Source organism: Pundamilia nyererei, unplaced genomic scaffold (genome assembly GCF_000239375.1).
Source record: "Pundamilia nyererei isolate P.nyererei 1_Seehausen unplaced genomic scaffold, PunNye1.0 scaffold00264, whole genome shotgun sequence".
Classification (NCBI taxonomy): Eukaryota; Metazoa; Chordata; class Actinopteri; order Cichliformes; family Cichlidae; genus Pundamilia; species Pundamilia nyererei.
Genome location: NW_005187665.1, coordinates 226,578 through 251,622, shown reverse-complemented (window position 1 = coordinate 251,622; position 25,045 = coordinate 226,578). Strand labels below are relative to the sequence as shown.

General features: G+C 39.3%; 2 protein-coding genes across 2 annotated transcripts in view; both read right to left on the bottom strand.

The window, feature by feature from the left end:
• Nucleotides 1-10,432, bottom strand: part of sp100.1 (SP110 nuclear antigen, tandem duplicate 1) — a 14,954-nt gene extending 4,522 nt beyond the window's left edge. The window contains exons 1-12 of the mRNA XM_005750157.1: nucleotides 9,971-10,432; nucleotides 7,758-7,923; nucleotides 7,156-7,374; nucleotides 5,901-6,020; nucleotides 5,563-5,696; nucleotides 5,425-5,469; nucleotides 4,214-4,253; nucleotides 3,534-3,596; nucleotides 3,318-3,440; nucleotides 2,963-3,099; nucleotides 2,284-2,352; nucleotides 925-1,061 (exon numbers count right to left, since the gene is read on the bottom strand). Coding sequence (XP_005750214.1) covers nucleotides 925-1,061; nucleotides 2,284-2,352; nucleotides 2,963-3,099; nucleotides 3,318-3,440; nucleotides 3,534-3,596; nucleotides 4,214-4,253; nucleotides 5,425-5,469; nucleotides 5,563-5,696; nucleotides 5,901-6,020; nucleotides 7,156-7,374; nucleotides 7,758-7,923; nucleotides 9,971-10,114 — 1,397 coding nt within the window. The 5' untranslated portion in view covers nucleotides 10,115-10,432. The remainder of the gene's footprint in view (nucleotides 1-924; nucleotides 1,062-2,283; nucleotides 2,353-2,962; nucleotides 3,100-3,317; nucleotides 3,441-3,533; nucleotides 3,597-4,213; nucleotides 4,254-5,424; nucleotides 5,470-5,562; nucleotides 5,697-5,900; nucleotides 6,021-7,155; nucleotides 7,375-7,757; nucleotides 7,924-9,970) is intronic.
• Nucleotides 10,433-13,492: 3,060 nt separating this feature from the next.
• On the bottom strand, nucleotides 13,493-24,779 carry LOC102208662 (extracellular serine/threonine protein kinase FAM20C-like). Its single transcript, XM_005750158.1, has 11 exons — nucleotides 24,527-24,779; nucleotides 24,247-24,484; nucleotides 21,880-22,058; nucleotides 18,383-18,461; nucleotides 18,163-18,255; nucleotides 17,522-17,637; nucleotides 17,216-17,396; nucleotides 15,547-15,656; nucleotides 15,247-15,328; nucleotides 15,073-15,132; nucleotides 13,493-13,797 (listed from the first exon to the last, which is right to left on the bottom strand). The coding sequence occupies exons 1-11, from the start codon at nucleotides 24,777-24,779 to the stop codon at nucleotides 13,536-13,538; spliced, it is 1,653 nt and encodes a 550-aa protein (XP_005750215.1). The 3' UTR covers nucleotides 13,493-13,535.
• Nucleotides 24,780-25,045: the final 266 nt, after the last annotated feature.

Below are 25,045 nucleotides of genomic sequence, written 5' to 3'. Positions count from 1 at the left end.
GATGGATGGATGGATAAAGGGAAATAGATGCAGAGATTTGGAGAATAATTTTTGACTGTCTTTAATTCGGTTTTCTGTCAAGCTGATCACACACTGCTTCACTAATGTTGAAGTCCGAGCTCTGGGGAGGCCAAGACAGTGTTCCACTGTGTGTGGTGGTTTTGTTTTATGTTTTTTATTCAGGTATGCTTTTACTGCATTGGCAGTGTGTTTGTGATCACTGTCATGCTGAAAAATGATGCTGCTCCTGATGAGATGCTTTCCAGATTCCATCTGACCGTACTTTTTTGTGTTTATAATTCCTCATTTTCACAAGATTCCCAGCACCACTGGATGAACTGCATCCCCAGAGCCTCCACCATGTTTTACATTTAGCTGTAGATGTTCAGTGTTGGACCCTCTCATCCTCCTCCATAAATAGGACAACGATTTGGACCAAAAATATCAATGACATTATTATATAAGAGCTTTTGCCACTAAATTTCAATCCAGTTCTTGTGTAAACTGGCATACCTCAGCCTTTCCCCCCATTTTCCCTTTGTTTAGTGTGGATTCTTCAGTAAACCTGGAAAACTGTTGCTCCAGGCCAATTTAAAATATTACAAGAAAGTCTGGTTCATTGAAAGCAAATCATACAGAAATGAGAAGTGGCTCGAGACTTTTGCACAGAGCTGTAGGGATATTCATTAGTGCTGCTTTAAAATGCTGAGTTCAGTTCAGTTGCAGGACTGTATAATGGGAGCATTTCTTTCACCCTGTTAAAGCTGATTAGGTTTCTTTCCTGCCAATGCATTCTGTGTTGATACGACAAATTCATGCAGGTTTAAAATATAAGAGACTCAAACAAAACATACAAAAGGACAAAAGAGAAACAGCTGATTTGAAAAATATTTTTTAAATGGCTGCTCTCCCGGTAAGGCTCACTTCAGAATGATGTCGTCCACATGTGGCAGGTGGCATTTCTGGTGGAAGGATCGTGGGCATTCCTCGCACACTACCAGGTCTTGGTCTTCTTCTTCGTTTTTACAGATGCAACACTCGTCATCGTTTTTCTCATTCTCCTGGCAACACAGACAATAAATGACAGAAAATCTGTTTGTACACAAAACTGCTCCAAAGCGCCTTTCAGACCCAGGAGATGTAAAATTGCTGACTTCATCAAACGGTAACTTATAACTGCCGTCTATAAATTAAGAACACAGCACCGCCACAGCACACATTCACAATAGGTAATCGGCCATGCATGAGGCCATGTTATTACTGTTACTTTTGAGAGGCCACATCTCACGTGTGGTTACAGTAATGCATAATCATAAACACTTTAGTAGATTTCAGCCCGTAGGTGAGATCAGACTTTTACTTATAGCTAAATGAAATAGCTTAAGTACTGTAATGGAGAGTGATGGCTTCATAACAAATTATTTTTCATCTGCGTAGTGACAGTGTAACTGCAGATCTATCTGAAGTGAAGATGAGACTCACTGTCTTTTACTTTTTTATTAATCCTGTAGAATTTAATCCACCTCTGCTGTGCCTTGTTGGTAAATGAGCTCTCTTTCTTTGGAAGCACTCATGGATTGGTCTGTAGGTATATAAAAACTCAGAGGAAGGGACTGCTGCAATCTGCTGCATCAAGCTTCAGCTCCTATTAAAGTTTTGTCAAAACCAGGATTAGGCTGAATCCATTATTGGTCAGACTCATTAATCTAACCTGTCACAGATTTTTCGTTTAATGCGGTAAAGGCTTTGCCACGTAAAGTCCATTTTTAAGGCCCTTCAGTCTCTGATGGATGTGAAATTGCACAGCAGAGTGAATAATGAAAAACCCAAAGGTATTTTGGAGATGTCCGCGTGCTCCTCTGTTCAGCGTTGGTGTGGAAATGTAGAAAGGTCTTAATTTTTAGACTTTAATCCATTTGCAAGCATTTTTTTACAAAGTTGTGCTCTGTTAAAAGCAACAAGTAAATGTCTGGTCTGACCCACTGAATGTACAGTAAAGTGACCGAGGGCAGAGCATATCCATTGCTGTCAGAAAGAGAAGGAGTCCCACTCCTGTATGTGATGTTAGGCTACAAATACAACTGAACTCTAAATTGGGGTTGGAATCGCATATTTCTGCACCAGAACAAGATAACTGAGAGAGGAAAAAAGTTTCTTGTTTGAGGAATTATACTACAGATTTAGAGAGACAGATTTTGTACTATTTAGAAAAAACAGCATTGTGCAAGAAAGTATTTTTCAAACCAGTGTCGCATGAGGAAATGCCACTTGTCTGAAACTTACCAGGTCTTCAGGATCTGGTTTACACAGAGGGCAAGCACACAGAAGGGAATGAATCTTCAAGATCTCTGCCTGAAAGAGACAAAGTAACAATGTATTCATTTTTCAATCATAAGTTCTCACTTTTGGTTTAACAAAGCTTGTAACGCTCATATTGACTAAAGTTGCTCTTGGGTTTACAGGTGAGACAGTTTCATGCAAAAAAAATTGTTAAGTCCTGTAATTTTTTGGGCACGAGTGGCAACTTCAAACTTATAATTCAAAAAGATCCTACAAAACCAAACTGGCACTGACCCAATTCATTTTTCCTGAAATAGCCCCTAATTGTCTTTATATTCTTTATTATTTGTTCCTTCTCTATAGCTGGTGTTAATAGTAACAGAAGAGTCTTTGGTTCTGCTGTACGGTGCTGAAACATTGATGTGTATTTGGTGTGTGCTTAGGGCTAACTGTGGTTGTTCATCAAAATGCCACCACATGTTAGCTTTCTGCATTTGAATATATATTTTTACCATATTAGCTGCTTGAAAATTGATGACCGCAAATAAATACGAGTCAAAATGTAAAGATTGTAATCTTGGAGTGTAATTTTCCTCCCTCATTCTCACAGAGTACCTCACAAAAATACCCAAAGGCGTAGAGATAACTTGCATTGAACTAGGAACCTGCAGTGTAAACACACCTCCATGAGAGCACTCAGAGGTTTTCCATCCCATCTGATGTCTTTCTTCCAGGAAACATTTGTCGGACCAGATTCCTTACAAAAGTCCACTGGGGTCATCCAGCTTGTCTCAGTACGAATACTCTTGCCAAGTGTCCCTGGTGGGGGAAAAACATTTTGAGAAGAAAGTTCCTTCAGCTTAACTAAAATCTTTCCATTTAATTCAATTCAAAGTAGCATTTAGCAGCACCTGGATGCTACTTATCCTCTTAATTCCAATGGATGTAATCGGAGTGTACTTTGTTTTTTTAAAGAACTGTTTAAACTTTTTCAAATGACTGTATCTGTATCACAGTACATTCTTTTTTTAAGATACCTGATGCAAAACGTTTTTTGTGTAACGTCCCAGCTAAACCACCACATGTAACTTTGAACACTTTGGTGTTGGAAAGACCAGCCTCTGGCTGCTGCACCGTCTGCTCTTCTGCCTCTTCTTCATCTAAAACAGACACGTTATGAAGATAATATGTAACACAACCATGCGTATCTAAAAGAGCTTCCATCATAAATATTACACTGTAGAAACCAGCACCTGTGGTGGGTTCATCACTTGATGAATCCTGGTCTTCCTCGTCATCTTCTTCTTTCTCCGACTCTAAAAAAGAGGATTTTATCCATGAAAACAAGCGGGAAAGAAGCTTGCCTTGCCTGTGCATGTTTGTCTTACACATGTATATTTTAAATTCAGAGTTTTATGAATATAAATATGTGCACAATATTAATAGAATGCCAGAAAAGATTTTAGTGACAATCATTATGCTCAGAGAGAAACTAGAATCACTGCCTCGCGGCTGTATGCCTTCACCCATTAATATTCTTGTTTTTCATTTTGGATCTTAATGGTAGCTGTTCCTCATCCAAGTTGAGGGTCTAAGGAGAAACAATGTTGTTTTCTGTACAGATTGGAAGCTCCTTGAGGCAAATTTCAGTTTTCTGATATAAGGATACAAAAATAAAATTGTTTTGACTTCAGTTCGTTGGGCTTTTCCAGTTCTGCTCTGTTTCTATTATACTGGAGCATAAAGGGGGGGGAGGGTTATAAATGTCTGCAGTGCCTGCCTGCCTCAATTGATGCCATTAGTTTTAAATGCTTTAATATTTAATGTGAGATAACAGAAGCTCTTGTAGCAGCCAGTGGGAAAGTGGGCTTATATGCTGTTAGGAACACTCACGTTTGATAAAAATCTGTGTTTTTGCAGTAATAGAACAAACCTGTGGTTGCTTCTTCGGGTGAGAACAATCTTTTCTTGGCCTAGCAGCAAAAAAAGAAGAACGTGGCTTAGATTAGAAAAAAATAAAACAAACGAATTTACTTCTGAGTAAGAAATACCCTACCAGTCCAAATCTGGACACACAATTTTCATGTAATGGTTTTTCTTTACTTTTACTATTTTCTACATCATAGATACAAACTGAAGACATCAAATATATGAAGCAAGATTAATGGGATTATGTAGCAAAGAAAAAAAAGATATATAACTCTAAATATGATTTCTATTTTAGATTCCTCAAAGTAGCCACCCTTTGCTTTGTTGACAGGATTGCAAACCTTTGGCCTTCTCTCAATGAGCTTCATGATCGAATCACCTGAAATGGTTTTCGTTTCACAGGTGTGACTTGTCAGGGTTCATTTGTGGATCAGTTGTGTTGTGCAGAAGTCAGGTTGGTACACAGCTGACAGCCCTGTTTGACAACTGTTAGAATTGATATTATGGCAGTGTCCCCAAAAGCAGTCACAAAAACCATCAAGTGCTACGATGAAAGTTGCTCACATGAGGACCGCCGCAGGAAAGGATGCCCAAGAGTCACCTCTGCTGGTGAGGATAAATTCATCCGAGTCACCACATCACAAATTAGAGCGCAGATTAATGCCACACAGAGTTCCAGTAGCAGAGACATCTCTACATCAGCTGTTCAGAGACTGCATTAATCAGGCCTTTATGGTCAAATAGCTGCTAAGAAACCACTACTGAGGAAAATCAACAAGCAGAAGAGATTGTTTGGGCCAAGAAACACAAGGAGTGGACATTAGACCAGTGGAAATCTGTGCTTTGGTCCGATGAGTCCAATTTTGGGATCTTTGATTCCACCCGCCATGTCTTTGTGCGATGCAGAAAAGGTGAACGGATGGTCTCTACATGCATGGTTCCCACCTCGAAACAAGGCCATTTCAGGTGACGACTTCATGAAGCTCATACCGAGAATGCCAAGAGTGTGCAAAGCACAAAGATTAAAATAAATTATAAAACAAGCTTTGAGTAATTTCACACTTTTTTGTTTACTACATAATTTCACGTGTTCATTCATAGTTTTCATGCCTTCAGTGAGAATCTGCAATGTAAATAGTCATGAAAATAAAGAAAAACGTTAAATGAGAACGTGTGTTCAAACTTTTGAGTGGTAGTATATACATCTGTTTTTACTTTTTTATTTCCTCCTTTGTAGGCCACTGTTTTCAGGTGACCCTCCTGTGAAAAATGACAAAAACAAAATAAGTGAAATTCACACTGGAAACTGCTGGAACATTGATCAAATAAGTTCAGATTTTCTTTTTGACAAACCTTTATAAGCTTTCCCAGCGGCGTCCCCCCACATCGAATGCTCAGCTTCCAGTTCTTGCAGCTCTGCTTTCCTGCAAACCTCTCAAACTCACCTGGAGCAAACCACTGCTTATTAGCCAGAATGCACTTCTCTCCTAAGAGATGCAGAGGAGGAGGAATTCAAAGAAATGTTTTACACACGCAGAGTTTAAATCTCAGTCATAAATGATCTCTTGTTATCTCCCAACTGCCGCTTTTTCTAGCTTGTACATTTTTCGATTATTTCACAGCTGTTGAACAAAGAACATGCAGCTGCAGTAGACTGCAATGCAACAACGAAAAGACTTTGCTTATCTGACCTTTAGCCAGTTTGTCACGTTGTAGCGTTCCCGACATCTGTCCGCACGTCACAGGCAGCTGGGACTTGTAGAGGGGCCAGGTCCAAATTTCACCCTTCTCTCCCTTCTTCATGGGAGGAGCTGAGAAATACAAAATGTTATAAATGCCGATTCAAACATGCTGCAATGTAGTCAATATACATGTTGTGGCTTTGGAAAAGACATGACCACATTCCCTCAGACATCTTGCAGTGAACGCTGCAGGTGTAGAAGCAAGAGGGCTGTGGCTATGCTCCAGTTTTATAGAACTGAGTGAGGCCTGTATCCATCTTGGCAGGGAGTCAAACATGTTCCGGTTCATACTGACCACTTGGGAGGTACCTTTCCACGGATTCAGGAGAATGATTGGAAGAACCAGAGTTCCTTTTTTGAAGTTGGTCAACTGAAGGTTAATGTAGAGCTTGATTATTGTGGTATTCTCCACCTGCTATAACACTATTTACTCAGATGGAGTAGAGGAGCTGTAATGGTGTAACTTTGTACAAAACATCAGAGACGAGACAATTCCACTTCCAACATAAAGAGAACGTAATGAACATATGACAACTCTATGCAGTCCTGTGAATAACTCGAGCCCACAGTTCATTGAGGTTTGCGGACATTTGTTTATGCACAGCTGTCTTAATTTCCCACCACACCAACATTTCAATCACGTTGAGGTCTGGACTTTGACCAGTGCGTCGCAACACCTTCATGCTCTGCTAGTTTAGCCATTCTGTTGTATATTTGCTGCTGTGGTTGGGATCATTGTCATATTGCATGACCCAGTTTCAGCCAAGCTTTAACTGGTCTCACATTTGACTCGAGGACACTTTGGTATACGAAGGAGTTCATGGTCGACTCAATAATGGCAAAGGTCCACCAAATGATCATCCCTTCACCACATACCAACTGTGATTGACAGCTGAGGTGAGTTTCGGTTTTCTCTAAATGTGCATTATGGTCAAACATCTCCATTTGGTCTGATTTGTCCAAATGACATTGTTCCAGAAGTCATGTATTTGTAACCTTTCGAACCTAAGTCATGCTGCCATGTTCTTTTTCAAGAGAAGAGGCTTTGTTTTTGGTTGGGTCTAGCCTGGGGTAGAACCAGGGTACTTTACCCCAGTGAGAGCTGCTAAAGGTTAGAGGATGAGAGATGTCTTTTTAACTGTATAACTCCTGTTGGCATATAGTCACGCTGAGAACAGTAAAGCATAAGTGAGGAGTAACTTACTGAAACATATTTTCTTGGACTTCTTCTGAGCCGAGGTAGACAGGCCTGATGGGCCAGGCTGCTCATCCTCCTCATCACATATGCTCTTGCTATACTTCCTCTTCTTTTTCACTGAGTTTTCTTTCCTCACCTCTTCTTCTGAATGTTCAGTTTTTTCCTTTTCACCGTTGTCTTCCGTTTCAACTTTCTCAGGCAATTGTGTGTCAAAATGGTAAGACCCTGAAATTACATTGAAGTCCAAGAACATAATAAATATCTAATAGAGGCCAAACAACTTCTACAGGTCAATTTTAAAGTCTCAGTACATAGCATGCCTACTTGCTAACAAGGTTTTATATAGTCTAAATTACAACATATTAGCTGTTACAAGATGAGTCTTCACATAGACAGAGGTTCTCTTTGACTGGTTACAAGCCTATCAAATTATTTTTAGTCCTGCAAAGGCATTAATGCCACCACAAAACTCTCATCTTAAAGTAGATGACATATTATTCCTTTCAGATTTCTTTGGCCAATTCTTTGCTTTATCAATTAACTTGTCAGAGACACAAACATACTTATTATAAAGTCATTAAGAGCATCATGAAATAGAAATATCTTACCGTCCATGAGGCTTTTGCGCAGCATTTGCAGTTTGGGGTTGTGGCTCAGGACAGTTTCCTTGAAGGCACACTTCCAGAACAGTTTGATGTGCTCTGACTTTTTTTCCTCGAACCAGTCCAAGATATCATAAAGGCCCTTCTCTTTTTTCTTCATTCGACTCACCTTCTGCACACACAGTATCGAGAAAATTATTATTGAGCTGTTTAGCCTAGGATTCAGTAAGTAAATACCAACATACTGTCGTTTTCACAAAGTGTCTATGATAGTAGATTTAGAAAAAACTGCCCCTATGAAAAAAGTATGATGTTTATGTTTGCCACTCCAATAATGGTGATTGGATTGATTATATGTGATTATTTAGGAGAGGGCGTTTCCTTCTCTGAATAAGCTGCTGTTTTTTGCGTCACAATGGGGACCTATATTTACGTAAGGTGGAGTACTGTGCAAAAATCGTGACCCACCTTTCATTACTTTATATTTTATTTCCAAGGAGACAGTCTTTTTTGGGGGGGTTTTAACCGGCCTTGATCAATAGTTTCAAAAATTATAAAGTTTTACTTTGGACATTGCCTCCTTTCTTGCCAATTTTCATTCCAGTCCTTGCATCTGACCTTTTTCAGAGGAATGCTTTTATTATTTGTTAAGCCACTTAACACTGACCCATGAATCATTCAAGCATAAAAAAATCCACCTAACTCAAGGGATGAAGCAGAGTTATGTCTGTACACAACAGAAAACTTAGCAAAGAACTCATTTTAAATTGTGCTGTGCAATATGTCCTTAAAAGATTTGACAAAACTGACCAAGTGGAAGAAAATAAAGGAAGCAGTAGGTCTAAAGAACTATCTACAGCACATGAACCTGAAAAACTGTAGTTTGGAAAAAACATTTCAGTTAGTGGTGTTTGCAATCTTGCCAAAATTGATGGAGTTACTATGGCTTCATTTTTCAGGATGATAATGATCCCGAACACACTGTCAGTGCAGTAAAAGCGTACCTGAATAGAAAAACACACAGTGGAACACTGTTAGTCGTGGATTGGCCTCCCCAGACCCTGGACGTCAATATTATTGATCATCTTGACCGTTATACTCGGTGTATTTCCTTTTATGTTTGCACATTCAAATAAATCTACAAACATATTTCCCATTTTCCCCGCAAAATTTAGAAAAACGACGCGTGACTTAAGACTTTTCCAGACTACAGATTTTATTTCATTTTAATCTGTTTTTAATAACTGGCTCTGGTTGTGAAAATGCCTTCTTTTTTAGTAAATAGCAGTGTGAGTTACATGCGAATGTCAATTCGCAGTGTCTTGATGATCCGGTGTTGTGCCAAAAAGTGATTGTCTGCCAAAAAGTGATTTCCAATGTTTCTGTGTATTTTTTATGTGTAATATCTTTACGTATGTTCGTAAATAGACTTCGGTGAACAGGGTTTACAAAGGGGTTATATAGAGAATTAAAGTTTTTCAAGTATCTTTACAACTCTCTGCTATTGTACTTACATTATAACCAATCCGGTCCTTTATCCCCACTTAAAATATTTTTACTGAACTATTGTAATATTTGCTGCCATGTCTGCTGTCCTCTTGGCCAACTTACTCTTACAAAAGACATTTTTAATGTTAATGAGATTTTTTAACTGCATAAATAAAGGTTATATAAAAGTCACTGCCAAAAACTGATTGCGGCTTCTACCTTGTTACACGAATGTTGTTTGTGGCTCAAGATGACTTTATGTCATCCATGAGGGATGCATTTGACATATGTTTCACATATTATAGCCCAACAAGTTACTTATAGCAGTTTAAATACGAGCAATCAGTTTTTGGCAAATACCGGAAATCAGTTTTTGGCAGACAATCACTTTTTGGCACAACACCTGTAAGTAAATCCCAAAAAGTTGATTCTGTTCATTCCGTGTTGCTAGTCTCAGTCAGGCAAAGGTAGGCTAAGGCTGAGAAAACCTGCAGTCAGCTGAGACTGAAGAAGTTCAGGTAAACAGAATCAGCTTTTTGGGGTCAGTTCGCCGTATTTCCCTTGTTTGAAATCGACGCTTCATGTGTACCAACAACTCTGGCGTAATCATGTATCACTTCCGCTGTTCACTTCCCGCTCTCTCATTAACGTCCTATTCAAATAACACTCGCCTGAAATGACTGTAACGAGGTTGATAACAAATGCGTAACCTTTCCACTTGAGCTCCTCACCTTGAAACTGTCTTCCGAGATCAGGTTGTAATCCTTGAGCTTGCAGAGGAAGATGACCGGGTTTTCCATGCAAGAAATTTCTGTTTTATTGCAGTGTAAAAAGCACAGCATTTCCTCCAACTCCAGGAAATCCAGCGGATCCATCGATGGTCTGTTCTCCCTACTTTTCTACAAAACTGTGCCAGTTCCCAAGAGATCGCACTCACTTATCATCCAGATGTGATATTAGAGCTGCAGCACAGAAATAAAGCGCTGCATTCGTGGACCTTGTGCCGTTTAACAGGAAACAATAAACTCCTCACAGGTCTCGTCACCCTGCTCCACCGTTTACATGCGCGCACAGTGAAACTCAATCCAAGTTTATGTAAAACAAAAAATCACAATGTTGAGTAGATGCAGACATAAGCGGAAGTTTTCCCTCTACGGGTCAAAGTGTCTGATCTGGGAAAGCCGAATACTGGTTTCTCGGTTCCTCCTCTCAGTGACGTTTGGAAAGTGAAACCTTTTTCTAGCGCTCTTCTGTCGGCTCACCAAAAACTGCAGACCGTGCGCATTTCTGAGATTTATTATCCCCCCTTTAAATTATAGCCATGCTTATTTTTAAAGTAGACCCGAGGCTAACAGTCTGGGCGAAACAAATCAAACTCATTCCTGAGCGTCTGACACGAAGAGACCAAAGGGGGATTCATTAAGGTCGCCCACAGTGAGTAACAGTGCGAAATTCAACAGCCTCTTTGATAAAACAATGAGCATTCATGTCGTGGTTGTAAACAGCTCGGCCCAAATATTTTCAGTGCTTTCTGCGCTATGCGCGCTCCCGCTTGGGGCATTATTTCAGCAGGGAGACAGAAATGAGTATAACGTCATAGAGATATGTCACATTTTTTCTTTTCCAGTAACAACAACATAAAATAAATCAATAATTTCATAGTTGGTTTGTATTTGTATATGAAAATAATTCCTGCAAGTATAACTTTAGTTTTTGTGATTATTGATACACAAGCACTTCAAAGAATAACGTTTTTTGTTTTGTTTTGTTTTGTTTTTTTGTCAAGTGAGTCAACACGAGAAAACGAGTACAAGCTGGTTGATAATCCCTTTGGAGATATAGGAACAGGTTTTCACAGTGCTTGGACAAAGCTAACCACAGCATGACCACAGCACTCAGCTCCATTTGTTTATGAAGTAATTCAAGTCTTTTAGTTTTGTAAATATTTCTGCCTAATGAGATAAACGCCAGCTTATCAATAGCAGGCACTGATTGAATTAATGTTTTTATTTTTTCACAGCCTGGTGGCACGGTGGTTAGCACTGTTGCCGCACAGCAAGAACAAGAAGGTCCTGAGTTCAATTCCACCATCAGGCCGGGGTCTTTCTGTGTGGAGTTTGCATGTTCTCCCCGTGTTTGCGTGGGTTCCCTCTGGGTACTCCGGCTTCACTGTCCAAAGACATGCAGCTTGTGGGGATAGGTTAATTGGATAATCCAAATTCAAATTTTATTTGTCACACACACACAACCATACACAGTATGACATGGGGGTGAAATGCTTGTAGCTGTACAATGCCCGACCATTAAATGACAGAAGAAAAGTTTTACAATATTTACAATTTACAGTTTACTACAGAATTTACAAATTAACTTAGGAATTTACAGTAAAGAATGTGCAAATAGCAGAAGAGATTATAAAGATAAGGATTATAAATTATAGGAATTATAGGATTATAGGAAATGTGTGGTGGTGCGTGTGGTGACGTGTGTGAGAGTCCAGTCTTATAGTGACGTGTGTGGGAGAGTCCAGTCCTACACCTGGTTCAGGCCCCGAATAGCCTGGGGGAAGAAGCTCCTCCTCATTCTCTCTGTTTTGGCCTTAAGGGAGCGGAAGCGCTTCCCAGACCTCAACAGTGAGAAGAGTCCATTGTTGGGATGGGAGAGGTCCATCATAATCTTCCTAGCTTTGGACTTGCACCGCTTGGTGTAGATGGACAGCAGGTCAGGGAGCTCTGATTGAATGATGCGTTCGGCCGAGCGCACCACCCTTTGCAGATCTCGTCTGTCCTGCTTGGTGCTGTTCCCAAACCAGGTGCAGATGTTTGCCGTCAGGACGCTCTCGATGGTGCAGGAGTAGAAGTTCTTGAGCACCTTCAGTGGCAGATGGAAGTCTCTAAGTCTTCTGAGGAAGAAGAGACGCTGACGGGCTTTCTTAACCAGGGTGTTGATGTGACAGGACCTTGTCACTAGGTGTGAATGTGCGAGTGAATGTGAGTGCGAATGGTTGTCTGTCCCTGTGTGTTGGCCCTGCGACAGACTGGTGACCTGTCCAGGGTGTACCCTGCCTCTTGCCCTATGACAGCTGGGATAGGCTCCAGTGCCTCCCGCGACCCTGAAAATGAGAAGCGGAAGCGAATGGATGGATGGATTTTTTCACGGTGTGGTTGGCGTTTTGATTAAGAATACATGTCCTCTTTCATACTGATGCTTTTTAGGGGTTTTAATTTATATGTCTGGTGTTTGTTCCCTAGAGTGTCGACCATCTGCTCTTGTACCTCATGATAAACTCTCTGTCACATCTCTCCATGTTGTCACCTTTTGTCATTGTCTTCATAAACACCTACATGCGAACCACTGCATACCTTCCCAGACTCACTTATTGTGTCTGCTCGCCCAAAGCAAACATACAAATATCCGTATGTGCAGGTCATTTACTTTTTATGTTTATGTCATAACAAGAAAATAGATGAGATACTAATTATGCTATAGTCTATAGTGTGTTCCTCTTGAGCGACATTGCACATGTGTCTGTAATATTCGATCTAACTCATTTGCAAAGTTGAAATAAACAATTTGATGAAAAATATGACATTAATAATCTAAACAGAGATTTAGAGATCAGCTGTAACGTACACTCAACCATAGAATACAGTCCTAATATTAATATTCGGCTATGCAAACACTTTTAAAACCAAACGGTTAAAATAAAAATATAACTGACATGTGCACTAAATGCACAGAGGCTAAAGGAGCACAGTTTCATTATGTTTGAGAGTGCAGAGCAATGAAGAGATCACAGCGATGCTAGAAAATGATTTCAAAAGAAATTCCATAAAACTCCAAAGTTATTGGTTCTTATATCCAGAAAAACTTAATTGCGTGTAATAAAAATAAACAAACATTATTATTCCTCATTACTTAAGCATTGTTTTGGGAGGGGAAAACACCCCATTGGATAGAAAGTTGTACGCTGGAGAAGAAAAATGGTGTCAGACCTTAAAGAATGAATAATGTCTACAATGAGATGGTTTGAGGACTCCTTTATTTAAAATTTTGTAAAAGACATAGATATTTAAAAAAAAACTTTAAGTAAACATGAAGTGTGTAGTTTGCTGCATGTTTTGTTTTTTTCATGTAAATTTGAACATTTTGATTTGTGTATTTGTATTTTTGCATATGTTTGTTGGTTTGATGTTTTGTTGTAGTTTGTCAAAAATATGAAAAAGAGTATTGGTAAGGTAACAGTGGGACAATAATCTATATGTCAGGTGTAATTGAATGTTTTTCTATATTCAGTCAGGCTGTAACAGCTGATCGTGGTCCTTGATCGTGTCCCTCTATGTCATTGTAAATGACGTCATCATGCTTTTCCTGACACGTCTGCACTGCTTGCAGAACTTTTGCAAGGCGCCGGTCCAACGCGGACAGATGTGGTTCTGAGAGGAGAGGGGCCACTCGTGACAAAGGATCCTGAGTCAGCGATTCCCGCATGATGTCGCTCAGTCGGAAATCAGGAAGAGACAGCAGACGCAAGCGGAGGAAGGTGGAGCGACGGATCCTGTGGAGATAAGTCGTGTAAGGGGATCGAGAAGATTTTGGAAAAGGAAAAAAGAAACTGGGAAAGAAATATATTTAAACTAAAGCATGTAATTTTAAAATCTTTTAACCATATGCACCATATCGTTTCCACCTTTGGTCGTCTTTTGATAATTTATTAATAAAAGAAGTAGTTTGATGCTATGTTGTAATATTATTTACACCTCTGCTGACTCAGGTACAAATTCTGTTCCCAAACAATATGTTGTTTTAACCTTTTAGCCGTGTTACACTGAGATTATGTAAATGTATTCTAACAAACTAGATAAAATGAACACCAGCTAATGTAATGTTAATTGCCCACTTACAATTTAATAGCTTGATTACCCATAGAGCTACAGCAGCTAACATAATTACTGTGGTCAAAGCAATCACATTAAAATTCCTTTATGAGTTTTTTGAATGTTGTTGTAGTATTTCTGTATAAAACAGCTTGGGAAATGCCATAAACAACTATGAGATTTTACCATGAATATTATATCTTAAAGGCCTTGTAGGAATTTAATACAAATATAGGGTGTACGTATGTTTGGCAACTAAAGTCACAGCCATAACAGCAGACAAAGCCTCAGAAACAGAAGCTGCTGCTTTAAGCTCGCAGCCTCTGAGTGCTGTACACCTGCTTTCATTTCAAGGTGGGTCTCCAACATTAACAGCCCATAGTTTCATTACACAATACTCTTCCACTGCATGATATCTTGTGGCCAGAAAATACGTTTTAGCATAATCTCATCATGCCAAAGTGACCTTTGACCTCTGCATTGTCATCTTCTTCTATTAAACATTCATGAGGCACATTTTGTGACGTTACAGGCTTGAAGAATTTCCTTAAGCTGAGGCGTAAAGGACATATTAGATTGATGAGAATTTGACGTATGAGAGGTTGACTCATAATAACTTTACCTTTGGGGACCAAAATCCAATCATGTCATCTTAAATTTGAAAATAGTCTCTCAAGCTGTTTCTGAGGTATCGAGATCATGAGAATGGTGTGATGTGAGGATAATATAAATCCATCAGGCAACAAGTGGCATTAGCTTAGTTGTTTTTAGATATCTTAATGCAGAAATGTTACTAATTTGATGCACTTCTTCGCTAGAGTTGAGAATTTCTATCACACCTTGTGGGTTTATACACATTTGAAAACTTGACACTGACTCTTTTCTTACACCTGTCCCCCCGTCCATCATTTTTCAGCGCACAGATGAGTAAGCACACATCTTTTTTCTTGTTTTACCTGCAACACTGCTGCAATGGAGCTAGAATGGATGGCTCATCTTGAGAGTGACGCCCAAACCTAAAAAAAGAAAAAACAGGATCAAAAACATTTATTGACAAAAAACTAACCTGACACCTGAGGAAGAAATGAAGTGTAACACGAGATAAGAAGGATCAAAGTTTTGGTACTCACGCCCGTCCATTATCAAGGTGCAGAAGAAAAGTGTTGTTGCCAAATTGCTCAAACGTCTCATAGTGATGTCTGTCCATGTTGCCTTCAGATGGAAAACAATCAAATATCATTTAAGGTTCATGACACTGTTAAAAATACTCTTTAAAAAGCTCTTAATGCAACTGTAGGGAACATCACACTGCTACTTTACTGATCACTAATTTTATAGTTTGTTAAAATTCCTTAGGAAAAAAAGAAAATAAGGAGCGTTATACAGATGAGTGACTCCTATCAACCAACAAACAAATGGGCCTAACTGACTCATGAGGAAGTCCAGGACAGCCATATCTATGAGATCCACCAGTCTGGTTCCTTGATTGTAAGGAGGTGTCTGCTTCACTGTATCACAGTAAGCTGGGTCTTTTTCCCACCTGGGAACAAAAGAACAGAGACACTCAGACAGACAAAGAAAAACAGATCATGGTCTCCCTGTTAACAGTTTTTATTGCTTCCCTTCACATTTTTCTGCTTTTGGGGTTCGAGTTAGTGCAGTTCACCTTTGCTGTCACCTCATTTTGTAGTTTAGGTTAACTCAGATGTTTGAATTCAAAACTTTATCATTAAAAAGAATGCAGATTCTGGATATAGTGCCTATTTGTTTTAAGATTGTTTACATCTTGCAAGTCTTTACAGATACCACTAGAGGGCGGCAAACACCCACGATTCTCTAAACGCGTTAGACCAGGAACGTCAAACTCGTTTAACATCATGGGCCACATACAGCCCACTTTGATCTTAAGTAAGCTGGACCAGTGAAACTCCCCAGTGCAAAGTAGCTTAACTGCACATTTAATCCCTGAGACATCTCAATATAAGAAAAAGAAGTGCAATGTCTCAGTATTTATACGTGATAAAGAAATGCTGCTGCTGCCGTTAATGAAAGAAACAAGTCAGCGCAACTCTTTGGGCCGAAATTGTAAAAAAATAAAATAAAAAGTGTAAAATTCAACAACATTCTGGTAACTAATCGGCCAGACTGTCCTGTAATTATAAAGTGGACAGATTTGTTAATTTACAGAAAATGTCAATTTTTTTTTTTACTTTTATTTTTGTTTTTTAATGTGGTTACATTGTAAAAAAAAAAATTCTATTGCAATAGTGAAAAAACAGTAACTTTCTTCTCATGTTTCTTAACTTTTTTATCTGTTACATTATTTTTGTAGTATGAGATGTTTATCAGCAGGACAAGCTATAAAATTTATGAAAATACCATTAAAAGTCCAAAATGTATGCAGGGCCAGTTCTGGCCCAAGGGCCTTATGTTTCACACCCCTGGTCTAAATCTAGATCTTTATTTACACTCTATGCACACACTTATCAAAAGTTCCATCAGAGCTGCTTAATAGACAGTATTTTACTAATACCTAAAATACACACAGGAACTGTTTCTATTATCTTGTACTGGCTGTATTAGATTGTAAGCAATATTACTACAAGGTTAGTAATCATCCTTCTATTGAGCTGGGGTTCAGATTGTTTAAAAGAAAGACACTGTGATCATTAGAAGTGACTCATTAACAAAGCATTCCAATATTTTTAGCTTTAAAAAGAAAAAACATTAACAGACGACATCCAACGAAACTCCTAGACTCCTAAAAGTCTTGTTTCAAAACAGGCCACTCAATATAATGTCATCAGTCCATCCATCCATCCCTACTTAAACAATTCAGGGTCGTGGGGGGACTGGATGCTAGCCCAGCTGCAATAAGGTGAGAGGTGGTGTACACCCACAGAGAGACAGACAGCCTTTCTCACAGTCACAGCTATGGACAATTTACAATCACCAATTAACCTAATATCACTAAATATATAATTCCATTCAGGCAGTTTCCCACTCACAGTTAGGACGTTTCTAAACATGTACTCTGTTCAGTTGTATTAAACTGCATTCTGTATGTTAGTCAGACTGAGGTATGATCAGTGAACCCACTGTGCAAGCTTGGTGCGGCTGTAAGATCGCCTCCATGGGGACCTCCAGGACCTGCGAGGGGCAATGGTGAGGTCAGGCAGCATGGTAGCCAGGGAAACCTCCAGCATATGTGGCTGACCGCACACCGGGTGCTCCACTGAGCAGTAGTATTCACACTGCCCATAGAAACACACGTTCCCAGCTAGAGAGACAGCCATATATTAAAAATAAAGATTTTAACAGAATTCAGTCCAATAGTTAGTTTTTGTTAAATAAACTGAGTGCTGGCGTGAGCCAACACTTACCCACATGCACCTGCACACATACCAGGGGAAGTGAAGAAGGTCTTAGACAGCCTGCGGTCGGTGGTAATCTCTTTGATCTCTGTGGTAACATTGATGAGCCGTCCAACCACTGGAGGGATTCTGTTAAAGCCCAGCAATCTGAGAAGGAGGAAGATACAGAGCGAGATGAAGAGATGGAGCGAGTACAAAGAAAATACATTTAAAAAGGGAACACAATGTGTCAACAAGAGCACAGGAAGTGTTTTCTTTTTTTAATCTTTATTTGTGTGCAGCATTAACGTCCTGTTTACTGGAACACCATCATCATATTCACGCATTGCACTGTCACACCAGAAAGCTGCCCAGTGCTACGATCCTCTGACCTCCTGGAAACTCCACATGTACACCAGGATCAAGACCTTGCTCAAGGGCACGACAGCGGGGTTAGTAACCACAGAAGAAGTGCTGCTTTTTCTCTTTACTTATCCAGCAAAGTGCAAGAATGAAACACTTGGTCAGGTTTTATTCTTCAGCTACCACTGACTGCTATTAAAACCTTTTCACACTTCTACACTCTGCGACATCTTCATGAACAAAATACTCAAGTGCCTGAAGTGTCACCTGTTGTGCGCCTGCCCTCAAGGACGCCTGCTACCTGCCGATCGGATGTGTAATGACGCGTACCTGTCAAGGTGAAAGGCAGCGATCTCGGCGTTGTGTCTTTCAAAGTCAGAGAAGTAAAAGAGGTTTACATCAGTCTCTGCATGTCTGGATTGCCTGTGCAACAAACAAAAGCGAGCACATAAACATGCTGCTGTAAGCGCATCTGTCATTTACTAGTCAGCATCACAAAACACAACAGGATGAATGTTTCTCAGATCGCTGCATTGCACCGGTGTCTTACTTCATGGGTTTGAGCAGAGCTTGTCCATAATTTGGGAACGATATGAGCAGTTTCAGTTGGGTGCCTCCTTTCTTTTGAACTAAAAGATACAAAGAGGGTAGATATCGGGAGCACAGCAATAATACAAAGGCACATCATTGCTTACACAAGCACTCTTTATCATATTGATCAGCCACTGATAAGAAACGCATCACAGAGATGCATACAATTTAGATTCACTGCAGTGCATTACATCAGTTCCTCCACATGGTGGCCTGTTTTATAGTCAGAGCACCAACTGCCACCTCCATTTTGAGCATTACTCCAACAAAACATGTATAAAATCGATTTATCTTAGTGCTGAGGCCCAATATTATGCATCATTATTTTTAATACTAATGCTTATGTTATTCTTGTAAAGCCTTTGCATATTTATGATACCTTAAAATATTCCCTGCTGCTTCTAAACAAGCAGATTAGAGTATCATTTACATGCTTTGCCCCGTTTTACCTTCACAGAGGTCTGCATCGGAAGTTTCAATTTTTTTTTCTCCCCCATTCTTTCATCCCATCAAACCTGACCCACTTTATCCACACTTCAGACAACTGGGCAATGTGAAGCATGTGTTTATTCTCTTTCAAGTGAACTAGTTCAAATCAAGGTTTCAGAAAAAGAAACAGCTTTTATTTGCTGCAGACTACGGCTCTGTGAGCAAATCCTGTAAATGAATAGAAAGAAATTGTTAATATAAACCAAGCTGTGCCACATTTTGATCCATAATTCGTATTTCTGATTCTGAATATGTACCCAAATTTACACAAGATATAGGTACATGCAGGAATGAGAGCTAAATGTGGGGGAAAAGGGATGACACAGTGAGAAAATTAGCCTGTAGCCGAGATTAGTGCTTAATCTGCACCATATAACACAAATCTCAATGCATTATTCATTCTGCAGCATGCTGAGCATGGGTTTGCCTGTCTAAGAGAACCAACCACAAAATGAACATGTAGACATAAGCATATGTTGATGCAAAGGAAGGTGCATGAATATTTTATGCTTATATTTTTTGCTTATGGATAGTACATGTACATCCAGTCTTTATGTAGGCACTTGTGCATAGTGGTGGGCCAGCTTGCATGTGATTTTATAGCCTTGTTCGGTTATGCACCCTTTCCATTTATCTAAGAGTTTCTCAACAGATATTAATAGTAGGTAGGATCTAAAAACATCTCTTTTAAAGTGGCACAAGTCTGAATGCCTGCAGTTACATTTATGGAGAAGCATGCGAGAGAATATAACAGTCTATGTCTCTCATGTACATGTGAGCTGCACAGTTTGCTGTTTTGTTTTTATGAATGTCTGAATATCTACATACTGGCACTTTTGTATCTCAATTCTGCTTCTCGTTTGTAATAAAATTAAGACAGTAATCCACAGTGCATTTTGCTATATGTGAGGCGGTGCATCATACAGCCACACACACACAAAGATCCGGTTGGTCCCTCCCAAGTTTAATGATGCTTGGTTTCATATTTGAACATGCTGGTCCCTTTTTAGCATCATTTTTCAGCATGCAGTGTATACCCCGCTAATGATATGAAAAAGGTTTTAATCCATTATCTGTTTTGGGTTTGATGTCTAAAGCCAATAAACAGCAAGTGAAATTGAAAAGAAAATACACGAAGCATCAACAGGGAAACCACAGTTATATCGATAAAGGATTTTCAAGACTGATACTAAGACCAATATGTGGTGTCTTATAAATCTGATGATTTATTTTACTTTCAGACACACAAAACAGAAAAAAGATTTCCCTAAATTTGTTTTTGTAGTCATGTATGAGTCCTTACTAAGACAATGGCAAAGCTGTTTGGAAATTGTCCAGTTTTATCATCTCAAGAAATAGTGGATTACTTGGCTGTAAAAGAGGTGTGTTTGGAGGAGTAGATTTGAGGCTTTCAAACATAAGGCCACTGTAGCAATTATCAAGCATGGTGGTGGTAGCATCAAGCTTTGGGGCATTTTAGTGGACAGAATCATGAAGGACTACCTCCAAAATCTTCAGCTTCAACTTAAATCAACGTCTGATGGTTGAAACTTGGACACAACTGGGTGTTCCAACATGACAGTGATCCCAAACACACATGGAATGGCTTTCTTAAAGCCCTGATCTCAACTCTATTGAAAATTTGTGGACTATGTTTAAAAGCCTGGTCCATGCCAGGAAACCAACCAATTTAAATGAAACCACCTCCACCAATCCTGCTGAGAAAGTGGTCAAATATCCAGCCAGATTTATGCCAGAAGTTTGTTGATCACTGACAAAAGCTTCTGGTTGAGGTGCAAGTCAGGAAGGGACATTTAACCAAACAGTGAGGGTGTATACACAACTCCGAGCCTGTACTGCATGTATAATTTTATATTTGAAATCCTAATTAAATTCAAATTCTTGTTTTTTAAAGTTATTAAAGATGTATGCTGTACAAATATTAGACCCTGGAAAAAGAATAGTTGAAAGAAGTCATTAAAAACCCCAAATTACCATGACGTTTATGGTCATGTTGATTGTGTATAAACTTTTGACCATAATCTGTGGTGTATAGGAAACCTATACTGACAGGTTGAGATGTCTGAATATCTGAATAGCTTCTATACACTGGCCTTCTGTTTTTAATTCTACTTGCATGTTATTCCATAGTTTGTTTGTTCCAGAGCATGTATGCAGTTCTTCTGGGGGCTGTAAGAAATCTATATACCTTCACACATCCACCTTCCTCATCCTCTCACTTTGTGTCCACAAGGAGTTGTGAGTTATATAACAGTATACCTAATCCTCCTGGGTTTGCACTTTCATTCTCTCTAAATGTGTTTTGTCGTTTTATTTGCATACATCAGTTTGTGCCTTTATCATCCCATATATGTGTCTTGTTTCCCCAAAGACAATGCTCACTGCTGTAAATATGAGCTTTGGCACACTTTATTCTATTCACTCAGTGAATACTCAGTCTTGCCTACGGCTCTCTTACAGATTAGCTTGTTTGTAATAATGGATCAGTTAAAATGAGAAAGCAGCAGGGTTGTGACTTTGTAGCTGCTAAGAGGAATCCAAATGAACATAAAGAAGAATTTACCACAAGTTCAAAACGCAAGGTAATGAAAAGCTCATTTTTTAAGTAAAGAAAACTTGCTGTATCAAACTACGCAGTCCTTAGAAGTCCCTCTTTTGGTCACCTTAAGCAGTACAGATTACAGACGGATGTTTTGGTAGAATATTTATGAAGGACTATGGCCTGAGCAGGTTTCCTAATTGACTCTCCTCATCGTGGCATTGCAAAACAACCTAAGTCTCATTTCAGGATGTAGTTTGTGGGAGTAGCAAGATAAAAAGGAGGTTCATTAAGAAAATTGTACCTGCCCCCCTTCCTCTGATCTTTCTGGCACATTTCCCAGGCCCTGTTCTTTCCTTCCAGTGTCTTTGGCCTGTTAACCCTGCCTACCTCCCTTATGTGCTCACCTGCGCCAAGGATACGCTGTGTTGCCAAATAGTGAGTCAGCTGAGCTAGGTTGGGGTCTTTCCTGTTGTACAGCTCCCAGCGAGAGATGCCCAGGTGGAACCGCAGCCAGGGAGGGTGGGTCTCCACATCAGTTGTCCATGTGACTTTGTCATAGCCTTCCTCGTGACTGTTGCTTTGCCTTCAGGAGAGTATGGAGACATAATACTATAACACCTGCAGAACTGTTTAGTCATGAACAGAAATTCAGATATGAAACAAACTGCAGTTTTAAAATAAGTTAAAAGTCTAAACACACCAATTCTGTGGAAAGTTGAGCAACACAGTGATATAAAAAAAAGAGCTTCCATTGCATAATATTCATTTGGCAGCATGAAGTGACACAAGCCTCATGGCGAGGAAATAATGGGATGCTGCATTGCTTTAATAGTTATTTCTAAGCATGAAAGTGTGTTTCAAAAGTAATTTGTTGTATAGTCTATTCCAATTTAAAGACAGTCATGTTTCTGTGGCAGAGTGAAACTATATACCCACGGTATGCTAACATGCTTATAGAACAAAATCATGTGAAATAGAAAAGTACATCCTCTTTCAATTCTAAGGTTTTACATATCAGGATTTATTGAATAAACATGAATTCCTTACCAGGTTCTACAACTATTTAAACTTGACATTAACAACAACATCATGCGACACACCATAGGTGTCAAACTCTGGCCCGCGGGCCAAATTTGGCCCGCAGCCTAATTACATTTGGCCCGCGAAGCCATACCAAATTATTATTAGAGCTGGCCTACTGGTATTATACAGCTAATATATATATTGTTTAGTATTAAGCTTTGCTTGTTCCATATTCAGTTTTTCAGCAAAACTTGTTTGAGTCCATAAGAAAAGATTCATTCTTATATCTAGAGGAAGATTTTTTTTCCAATAAATATTAATGTTAGCCCGTGACTTTGTTCCAGTTTTGAATTTTGGCCCACTGTGTATTTCAGTTGGACACCCCTGCATTAAACCATGTGATTATTCATTAACAGCCTCGAGAATCACCTTCAGCTGTAATAACTTTAAGTAATTTGTGCTTGGGATCATTGTCCTGTTGCATGACCCAGTTTTAGCCAAGCTTTAGCTGTTGGACAGATAACCTGATGTTTGACTCTTGAATACTTTGGTATACAGAAGGGCTCATGATCAAAACAGACTGCAAAACAAGCCCAGAATTATCACCCCTCCATCACCATGCTTGACAGTTAGTATGAGGAGTTTATGCTGATATGTTGTGTTTGGTTTTCTCCAAACATGGCGTTGTGCATTATAGCCAAACATCTCCTCTTGTGTCTGTCCAAAGGATGTTGTTCCAGAAGTCTTGCAGTTAGTTCAGCTATAACTTTGCAAACCTAAGCTGTGCTGCATGGTAATCCTTTCAAAGAAGATATTCTTGTTCACTCTTTTTCTCATCATGACCTTTAACATTTAATAGCTAACTGATGTTTGTAGAGCCTTATATTGTCAAGACGTTTGTCAATTAACAAGATTGTTTTGAATGTTTTCCACTTGTGAATAATCTTTCTCGCTGTAGAATAATGGACAGCAAAGTGGTTGGAAGTACCCAGCGTTACAACCTTTCCTACACTGATGTTTTGCGTCAGACCTGCAAACCTCTGCATTTATAGAGGCGCCTCAACTTGCTGATGACCAGTTAATAAAATGCATTTGATGGTAGAGGATAAGTAGCAGCACCGGGCTGCTATTTATCCTCTTAATTCTTAAAGTAGCAGCAAGTGTAAATTAATTTTTTTGTTAAAAAATAATGACATGGTGTCATATGTGGCATGGTGTTTGAGGTTGTATTTACTGCATTTTAAGCCCACTAAGAACCAGATAATTTTTATGGTGTCCTGTGTGTAAAACCTTAGAACTGAAAGAAAATGTACTTTCTATTTCACATGATTTTAAAACATTAATTGTTTACTTTTAATCAGTTTGTATTAGCAGTTTAGTTTTGACTATCTAGCTAGAAAAACAGAATATTGTTTTTTAATTTAGTTTACAAAATTTACAGATCTACAAAAATCAAATTTACTATCAAATCGTCATTTTACACTAAAAACATGCATGGTGTTGCTAGCTGATGAGCATAAAGGTCTGCTGGATGGGACTAATATTTCATAGCTACATCAGTAAAGAAAGTAAAGTAAAGTAACCTTTGAATGTTACCAAATGAAAAGCGGGCTACTGTAATTAGGGCAGAAGAGCTAATCTTTTAGAAACCAGTGTTAATTATTCTAGGGGAGCTTCACAATGATGCAGAACGTAGGGCAGGTTATTTTCAAAGCCCTTCAAGTGTTTTTGACATCTTTTTTACTCACCACTCACTATCGTCAGGGAAGATGTCTTCGTTCTCTTCTTCGTGACTTTCTGTATCCTTTGCATCTTCTTCTGTTTTCAGCCTCATTAGCCAATCATCTTGCTGCAGCTCTGGCTGTGGCAGATTGTAAAGCGGATGCTTGAACAGTGCCCCAAACTTAGAAGGACCATCGACTTTCTGAATTATTTTTCCAACTCCAATCAGTTTCTTTGACTTCTCAGCGACCTCATTTAATGAGCCTCGGACTTTATGGTGTAACATGTTTGCAGTCGGTTTGTGACGCACTTCATCGTGGGGGCGCCTCTGCAGTTTGTTTGAGGAGGCAGCATCAGAAGCAGGAGACTGGGAGACAGACTCGTGATGTTGAGTATCTGTTCTGGGAATGGAGGAGGAAGAGGAAGAAGTGGGAAAAACACAGGCAGTCTGGAGGACTGAAAGGCAAAAAAATGCCAGAAGGACATGGAGACTGAGGGACAGACAAGCCAGTCCCAGATAGATGGAGCGAGTGGACTGACCCAGGTTCCGTCTAACCATGCTGGAAGATAAAAGGATAAAACAGACCAAGGAGGCCTGTTAGCATTTCAGACTTGCACATGATAAAATATTTCCTACATATTGCATAATACACAGACACCCAGATAAACAGCAGCATGTATTTCATGCTTACTTGTAAAAACAGACCTGCCATATACCAGATTTCATGGTAACATGCTGTAATGCAGCTGGACTAGGCAAACTGCTAGTGCTTGCAACATCTGTGTGCTGCTTTGTTTGGTAGGTATGAGATTTACAACTCAAAA

Coding starts and splice junctions, on each gene's coding strand:
- LOC102208662 (XM_005750158.1), bottom strand. CDS start 24,779: ATGGTTAGACGGAACCTGGGTCAGTCCACTCGCTCCATCTATCTGGGA. Junction 24,485..24,526: donor GCGCCCCCACGATGAAGTGC/GTCACAAACCGA, acceptor ATAAAGTCCGAG/GCTCATTAAATGAGGTCGCT. Junction 18,256..18,382: donor GCTCTGCTCAAACCCATGAA/GTAAGACACCGG, acceptor TTTGTTGCACAG/GCAATCCAGACATGCAGAGA.